This window comes from Nematostella vectensis, chromosome 2 (assembly GCF_932526225.1).
Source record: "Nematostella vectensis chromosome 2, jaNemVect1.1, whole genome shotgun sequence".
NCBI lineage: Eukaryota > Metazoa > Cnidaria > Anthozoa > Actiniaria > Edwardsiidae > Nematostella > Nematostella vectensis.
The window spans coordinates 18,212,117-18,221,392 of NC_064035.1; the positions used below are offsets into that span (position 1 = coordinate 18,212,117).

A 9,276-nucleotide genomic window follows, 5' to 3' on the forward strand; every position below is an offset into this window, starting at 1 on the left:
TCTACCCACACCTTCTACCCGCACCTTCTATCCACACCTTCTATCCACACCTTCTACCCATACCTTCTACCCGCACTTTCTACTCACACCTTCTACTCACACCTTCTACCTGCACCTTCTACCCACACCTTCTACCCGCACCTTCTACCCGCACCTTCTACCCGCACCTTCTACCCACACCTTCTACCCGCACCTTCTACCCACACCTTTTACCCACACCTTCTACCCACACCTTCTACCCACACCTTCCACCTGCAACTTCTACCTGCACCTTCTACCCACACCTTCTACCTGCACCTTCTACCTGCACCTTCTACCCACACCTTCTACCCGCACCTTCTATCCACACCTTCTACCCACACCTTCTACCCACACCTTCTACCCGCACCTTCTACCCGCACCTTCTACCCGCAACTTCTACCCGCACCTTCTACCCGCACCTTCTACTCACACCTTCTACTCACACCTTCTACCTGCACCTTCTACCCACACCTTCTACCCACACCTTCTACCCGCACCTTCTGCCCGCACCTTCTACCCGCACCTTCTACCCGCACCTTCTACCTACACCTTTTACCCACACCTTCTACCCACACCTTCTACCCACACCTTCCACCTGCAACTTCTACCTGCACCTTCTACCCACACCTTCTACCCATACCTTCTACCCGCACCTTCTACCTGCACCTTCTACCTGCACCTTCTACCCGCACCTTCTACCCGCACCTTCTACCCGCACCTTCTACCTGCACCTTCTACCCGCACCTTCTACCTGCACCTTCTACCTGCACCTTCTACCTGCACCTTCTACCCACACCTTCTACTCACACCTTCTACCCACACCTTCTACCCGTACCTTCTACCCACACCTTCTACCCGCACCTTCTACCCACACCTTCTACCTGCACCTTCTACCCGCACCTTCTACCCGCACCTTCTACCTGCACCTTCTACCCGCACCTTCTACCCGCACCTTCTACCCCCACCTTCTACCCGCACTTTTCTACCCGCACCTTCTACCCGCACCTTCTACCTGCACCTTCTACCTGCACCTTCTACTCACACCTTCTACCCGCACCTTCTACCTGCACCTGCTACCCACACCTTCTACCCGCACCTTCTACCTGCACCTTCTACCCGCACCTTCTACCCGCACCTTCTACCCGCACCTTCTACCCGCACTTTTCTACCCGCACCTTCTACCCGCACCTTCTACCTGCACCTTCTACCCACACCTTCTACCCGCACCTTCTACCCACACCTTCTACCTGCACCTTCTACCCGCACCTTCTACCCGCACCGTCTTCCTCCACCTTCTACCTGCACCTTCTACACACACCTTCTACACACACCTTCTACCGGCACCTTCTACCCGCACCTTCTACCCACACCTTCTACCCGCACCTTCTACCCGCACCTTCTACCCGCACCTTCTACCCACACATTCTACCCACACCTTCTACCCACACCTTCTACCCACGCCTTCTACCCACACCTTCTACCCGCACCTTCTACCCACACCTTCTACCCGCACCTTCTACCCGCACCTTCTACCCGCACCTTCTACCCACACATTCTACCCACACCTTCTACCCACACCTTCTACCCGGACCTTCTACCTGCACCTTCTACCTGCACCTTCTACCCACACCTTCTACCCACACCTTCTACCCACACCTTCTACCTGCACCTTCTACCTGCACCTTCTACCTGCACTTTCTACCCGCACCTTCTACCTGCACCTTCTACCTGCACCTTCTACACGCACCTTCTACCCACACCTTCTACCCACACCTTCTACTCACACCTTCTACCTGCACCTTCTACCCACACCTTCTATCCACACCTTCTACTCACACCTTCTACCTGCACAATCTACCTGCACCTTCTACCCGCACCTTCTACCCGCACTTTTCTACCCGCACCTTCTACCCACACCTTCTACCTGCACCTTCTACCTACACCTTCTACTCACACCTTCTACCCGCACCTTCTACCCGCACCTTCTACCTGCACCTTCTATCCACACCTTCTACCCACACCTTCTACCTGCACCTTTTACCCACACCTTCTACCTGCACCTTCTACCCGCACCTTCTACCCACACCTTCTATCCACACCTTCTACCCACACCTTCTACCTGCACCTTCTACCCGCACCTTCTACCCACACCTTCTATCCACACCTTCTACCCACACCTTCTACCCGCACCTTTTACCCGCACCTTCTACCCACACCTTCTACCCACACCTTCTACTCACACCTTCTACCCTTGGAAGAAAAACAGACGCTGGTGTTGGAAACAAGAGACTATTATGTATGACCATGCCTGCAGATGCTGAACGACATCCGACGATTGCAGGCTCTCCTAAGGGAAACCACTCACCCATAGCGCGATTAGATGTGCAAAGATGTTCAAAATGTCTAAATGATTAAACTAGTGTGTTTTTTCTTAACAAATAATGAAATTATTAATAGCTGTGCACAACATAGTGGCATCATTTGTGTGGTTTTATTACTCGATTTTCCATAGTAATGAAATATTCAATATTCACGATAAGTGATAACTAAGTGTTTATTTAGGCACAATATCTCTAAAAATATTTGTCCGATTTGTGGTAAAAGAAAGGGTTGTTTAGAGAAGGGTATTATAATTGTATGTTATTCAGAACAACTTGTGTTTGATATGAAAACCGCATACAGTTCTACCAGCAATCATACCCTAGAAAATGGATACCACACACTAAAAAAATAATTTAAAATCTTTCTCCGATTTTCCTATAAATGGCACCCATAAAATCCCGATAAATAAGGGACGATAAAAGTGATCACAATCTGGGAACTGTGGTTTTATTTCCCAGATCCCGAGAAAATCACTGTCAAACCGTGAATCAAGCAAATTACGCCGTAGTTGTAAATAAGTTTATCCTAACGGAAGAGTACGGATTTCTATCATAATATCCAATCAGATAAACTAGATAAGAAAAACTGTCATAGTGCAGGACTCCAGTACAGTCGCCCTCAAATAACGGAGAAATCATTTTCGAAATTCATGTAGAAATCATAACACGCCACGATCAATTTCTGTGAATGGTTAGCTGTTTAGCATCTTTGGTAATATTTAGCACGCAAAACGGTATCCGACAATCGCTGATTTGAGCGAAACTGCATACAAACACGTTTGCCTTCTGTGGGAATTTTCTGGTCAAAGAAAATATCTCTACAGTCCAGAAACAGTGCTTTTGTCATAAAATTCCACATCTTACACATCCGCCATTGTGATCGCCATATCGCTCAATGAAATGCGCATGCGCAACAGAATAGTCCCTTGTTGGTGTTACGGAACAATACACACAGAAATCATCATACCAGTTTCTCGACTGATAGCGATGATGTTCAGGCCTGTTTGTTCGGATGTTCCGTACACGTGCATCTCGTTGTTGATTTTGATGTAGGACGAACCAGATTGTTGATCACTATTTTTCGTCCATGACCTTAGACTTAAGGTCACAGTTCTTCTATCTGAATTATACAAACAAAGCACGTCAACTAGCATCAAAAGTCGTATTTTCGAACCCAGTGACCTGATCAGAGTTCGTCTATCTGCATTTCCACAAGGTATCTGACGGGATAGGGTGGTGGGGTGGGGTGGGGTTTGAAGCAGTGCTGGTATATATGTATCGGGGTCTGTATCATTAAAAGGCGCATACCAAAGATTTACTGGCGTTGGGGGGTTTAGGAGAGTTGCGCAGTCATAGGTATCATATGAAAAAAAGGAGATAAATTCCAAGTATGTAATATCGTGAGTTCAACTGGGATTTCACAAACAGGTTATGAATGACTCTTGAATTTTATGGTTAAATCATTTAAATTTTTTTTACCTCTATTTTGCTTTATGCCCTCACTTTCTTTCGGGTATAGAGCTGAAAAGTAAACATAACCGTTTAGTACCGACGGCGGCTAAGAACAGTGGCTGAAGTAAAAGCTGGTGTTTAAGGTTTCTAGTTTCCTCTGTGACACACCGAAAACCACAGCCTAACGTACCAAACGACTAGGATAAGCCGGGAGTCAGTACTTAATTCTCCCAAGTTATTATCTGGATCAGCACTTAATTCTCCCAAGTTATTATCTGGATCAGTTCTTACTTCTCCCAAGTTATCTCTCTTTACCCTACTGCGCAGATCTCTGTCACTCGCGACAGAGCGACACAAACAACTCTGCGCAGGAAGGTAACTTCTCCCAAGTAATTATCTTGATCATCATCTGGTCGGTACTTACGCTGTCTGTAGAAGATTTCCAAGTCTTGCGGTCTGAAGTAATGTGCACCAGCGAGCACCTTCATCTTATCTTCGTCTGAAATGTCTATGTCATTAACATCGTATGTATTCCCCAAGTTACTTGAGGACGAATTCTCAATTGAAAAGAGACTAATGTCGCCATCACCGAAACTCGGAAAGTGCCCATCATTGCTCCTCACCGCCCATTTATCAGGCCTTACGTTGCACTTGAATGGGGCCAAATCGTTCGCGTTTTTCAAACTGAAGATGAAGGCTGAGGAATCTTTCACATAACCTGAGCCTAGAATTAGAGAGCAAAGACAGTTCACCAGATACTGAAAGTGGGAATATTATTGGCGCAGTTCGCCAGTCTCTTTCACAGAAATATCTTCATCTTCGCGCGAAATTAAATACAATAAATTAAATAATGCAGTAAAGTAGTTCACATTGAGAATTTCCATGATCAATAACTGTTTTAACATTCAAAACTTAAAAGTGGTAGTATGTTTATTTTAAAATAAAACCAATCATGTATCAGCTTTTTGTACTTCATATCTCCCAGACTTTTTATCAAAGAACTTGAACGTTGAACATCATTTGCATCAACTAAGTAAAACAAATTTTCTTAAAATATCACGATTTCGCCTCTGCCAATGAGCTGCTTTCAGCTCATTAGTAACAATGGTCAAAGATGGCGGCCAAACAGAGAGAGAAGGGGAGAATTCAAACGTGAGGATTTCGGAGGGTTGACCAACTAACAGTCTCTACTGCCACCCGGACATGAGCTCACATTGTCTCTCAGGGCCGTTGCTAAGGAAACTTCACGACGTTATAAATCCGACAAACATTTGTGAAATGGAATGAATTTAGGCATGGCATCATTGTTTATGAATCTGAATGACGTCATCAGACTAGGACAGCTATCAAAGAAAGCAAACATGTCACTGGTTCCCAGACTATTTAACAAAAAGAGTTAATTACTTAAAAAAAAATTGAAGTCAATTCAAGAAGTGTTAATTAATTTCATTCCTTCTAGGTATATATTTTTTTGCTTTAATTTCTTTCAGTACTTGTCAATTATTATCAAAATGTGTCATTTCATTTAAAGATTCTTGAAAAATATAAAATATGTCATTTCATTAATCCATTGACTCCTGGCTATTTCTGAGCTGAATTTACAAAAAACAGACTGAAAACAGATACCTCCCCCTATTCTGGGTTTTATACAGCCCGTCAAAGTCAAACACAGCTGCACCTAGTCAGCGGTATCCAAGCTTTCCAACAGTGCTTTGCGGTCCCCACTTTTAATCCCTCGTCGTTGTGCTGAAGCCAGCACAAGTTGATGGTTGCTTGTATTTTTCATCAAAAATACAGCTCTGAGCATATTAGGAGAGTGTCTAAGGACAGCATGATGTCTATTGGGGCATAATTGAGTGCTTTACTTATGGATATTTGCAAGCAAAGGTGGATTCATGATGATTTTTTTCTTGTTTGGCTTTGCCTGGATGAGAAAATAATTTTCTAATGAATCACCACAGCTCTCCTAAATGCTTTCTTTTCTGAAACCAAATTGATTCCAAAATTATTTACACTGCTATTCTGGGTCTGTATGACCTGGGATTGATTTGTTTGGCTTCGGGGTGAAAAGACTTATAAAAAACCATCTGACTTTGGGGAGAAGAGTGTTGACTGGCCCTCCCCTCAACCCCTTGGTTGGATGCATATCTTCAAGACCATTTATCCCTTAGACTGATGCCTGAATATCTTAATCTTGTTGTGTTTAGTTTGCATTTATGAATTTTTTGGGTTGTTGGTACTTCCCAAAGCCGGCACAGGCCGGTTGAGGGGTTAATGTGTTAAAAAGTTTGTAAAAAAATATAATTCGATTACATTGTTTGTCAATGAATGTTTAGGGCAATGAATGTTTGGGGCATTTCATTTCAAGATTTCTCAATTCAACGCAGGACGGGTCGATTCATTACAAGTGCGTCATATCTATAAAAGGTGCGTCATATCTATCAAAGGTGCGTCATATCTATCGAAGATGCGTCATATCTATTAAAAGTGCGTCATACCTATCAAAGGTGCGTCAATTCAGTCGGAGTTACGTCAATTCAAAATCCCTTATTTATTGAAACTGTCACTGAAGTGAAATAAAAACAACATTATTTAGACTTTACCTGTTAAAGATGTGCTGAGGAAGCCTCCAAAAATCAGCTGACCGACTCTGACGATCATCACAATCGGACCTTTGTTATTGCAGTTATTGTTTAGTTTAGATGCGTCCCAGTTCTCTTCAGCGGCCCTGAAGCACCGGGTCCATTTGGAGGAGTTGGACTGGAAGTATGGAGACAGCCACTCATCTAGCTTCTCGTGGTATTTATTTTCGGTTCCGAGGATATGCGAGTGGAAGCCTAACAAGCGATGGAAATATTGCATCAGATCGGAACTCACGGTTTGTTCGGATGACGTAAAAGTATTAAACTAAGTATTTAACTAGGAGAACTCAAAACCAGTTTCTATTACTAGGAATTACTGAGATAGATGTCCATCTCCTTATCATGCAGATCATGAAAGTAATCTAAATATTTGTTTCTATAAACGTTTTCCAAACGTGATTAAATTAAATCATCGCCAAAACAATCGTTTATGTTTTTAGAAGGAATAAAGTAGAGGGGTTGATTCGTCACGCTACAGTCAAAATCCAGCCACAAAATGGTCAAGAAAAATATAAATACCCGCCGAGCCCACCGTGCGGATACTCCCTTGGATCTACGAAATGTGCCAAGAGAGTGCAAGTTCCCAGGCAGCGCTTTTTATGAGGGGCATAAAAGTTAAAATGTTATTAATTTAGGGGAGGGGGTATGCTTTCCTTGGGAATATCGAGATTTTGGAGACTTGAAGAGCTTTTCAGTTTCCATACACTTACTAAAACTCAGTGGTTTATCCAAGCTTTTTTTTATAAGTTCATCTATAAAATGTGACTGGTTCATGACTACTATACGGTCAAGAATTCCAACGTATTCATCTCCATCGAACCTAGTTTCCCAAAGGTGAAAAATGCCACAGGTGTGCAACTATACCGCTTAAAGCTATGGGTTAAGAGTTAGCTTCACACAGAGGAAGTTAACTGTCTAATGACAATCTGCGAGACCAACACCAAAGAATCGAGAACCGCATATGAGAATTGATTCACCTCCATGTTTCATCCAAAATCCGACAGAGGCATTGCTTGGTAGTCCGTGTGGGTCGGGAGCTCTGAGGAAGGTGCCGTCCCCGGGCAGGCTAAGCAGACCCATGTCATCCACAACAGACGGATTACCTCCATGAACCTTGAACGGTCTGCGATTACTATGAACGTTAGGGAATTCGGTTTCGTCGTTTGACAATTTGCTAAACGTCCAGCGATCGATTTCTAAATAGAAAAAGGAAGGAATTAGAGAAAATGATGGACTTCTGTGTGAATATCCTTGAATGCATTTATTGCCCTTTGTGCCGCGAGCTACTCTAGCTTACGTAAGTTCATGGGCTAATCATGGTCTAACAAGTTTAACAGGATAGCAAATAAATTCCTTAAAGGATCTCTTTTTAACTTACACACTCGCCTATTCTCATACTTAAATTCTAGTGCGTCAGATTCTATTTCAAAGTAGGTATTCAGCTTTTTATTAGGAAGTGAGTCAATTGTATTACAAAGTGTATCAAATTTTAGACAAAGACAAACAAAATGTTTCAATGTTTTTAATAGTTGCGTCCAACCAAATATAATCAAAGGGAGAGGGAATAATAACAGCTCTTTTAGGTGATTTCATGTGATAAGTTCTCGTATGTCTATGACAGGTGCACCGTTCAACATGTCGCTGATTAATAACGACTGTAATTAATCTTAATTTTATCTTGGCAATTGAGTCTTTTCGTTTCTCGTACCTTCACTGACTGAAATCTTTACCAGCGCCGCAAGCAGCCCTAATACGAGGAATATCTGAAGAGAAAAAGATAGGAAAATAAGAATCGCTTTGTAGAATCCGGAAAGAAAATAAAAAAAACCCTCACAAGCCGGAACATGAATTTCGAAACTCTGTTCAGAATCTAGGAATATAAATATTTCTGAACGCGATTACGAAACAGTTAAACGATTAGTGTGACGGAGTGAAAATAGAAGCGTTGAGATGACATATTTTTTTGGTTTTGTTAGAGTATGAAATATTTTTTCATGAAGAAACACAAAGACTGCGCACAAAACGGGATCAATCGTTGGTAAAAAGGTTTGTGAACCAGCCTTGATGGCAGAGTGCTGATAAAAATGGTTGATCAGAAAATAATTACTTCACAAACTGACCTGAGAGTACATTTTGAAGTGGTTATGCAATCGCATCCATGGCAGTGATCCTTCGTCTTTCCTCTCTTCGTCCGTACTCGGCAGATGTGAATATCTGATCTACGTTCCTTAACTTCCAGTCCCCCGCTGGGTTGCCTCTTTTAATAATGGCGAAAACACCGAGAATTTCTCACTTGCATTAATTTCGATGCATGGAGGGGTCCAAAAAGTTAAAACAAATACCATACATTCTTTGTTAAATGAAATAAAATCCGTCACAAAAAGCGGTGCTATACAAAGGGCTGTTCACGAAATAATGTAGGCGAACAGGTAGGACAGTTAAAACGACTATCTTTTCCTCTCAAATCTATTGCAGTTCTCGGGAAAAAATAAAACCGGCGCAAAAAAGCGCATTTGGACAAAGGTGAATTGTATTTCTAGGGAATAGTGAAGACACATGTGCCGTTCCAAATACAATAATACAATTACATGCAAATGACTGAGGTCGATTGTTTCTTCTCCATTTACATGTATTTCAATTTGGAACGGCACATGAAAAGAACCGCATCTAAACAAAGCCTCACGGTGTGGGCAAGTGTGCCAGCAAGAGACAATAGACTCTATCGTCAACACAAGACCTCACGGACTGGACAAGGGTGTACCAGCAAGAGACAAGACTCT

General features: G+C 42.9%; 1 protein-coding gene across 2 annotated transcripts in view; it reads right to left on the reverse strand.

Annotated features, from left to right (window-relative positions):
* Positions 1-8,985, reverse strand: part of LOC116616082 — a 76,690-nt gene extending 67,705 nt beyond the window's left edge. The window contains exons 1-7 of one of the 2 annotated variants that reach the window (XM_048723516.1): positions 8,617-8,973; positions 8,205-8,259; positions 7,474-7,692; positions 6,458-6,691; positions 4,279-4,578; positions 3,882-3,923; positions 3,370-3,522 (exon numbers count right to left, since the gene is read on the reverse strand). In XM_048723516.1, coding sequence (XP_048579473.1) covers positions 3,370-3,522; positions 3,882-3,923; positions 4,279-4,578; positions 6,458-6,691; positions 7,474-7,692; positions 8,205-8,259; positions 8,617-8,652 — 1,039 coding nt within the window. In that variant the 5' untranslated portion in view covers positions 8,653-8,973. Of the gene's footprint in view, positions 1-3,369; positions 3,523-3,881; positions 3,924-4,278; positions 4,579-6,457; positions 6,692-7,473; positions 7,693-8,204; positions 8,260-8,616 lie in introns of both variants that reach the window. The other variant, XM_048723517.1, reaches the window with a different exon arrangement.
* Positions 8,986-9,276: the final 291 nt, after the last annotated feature.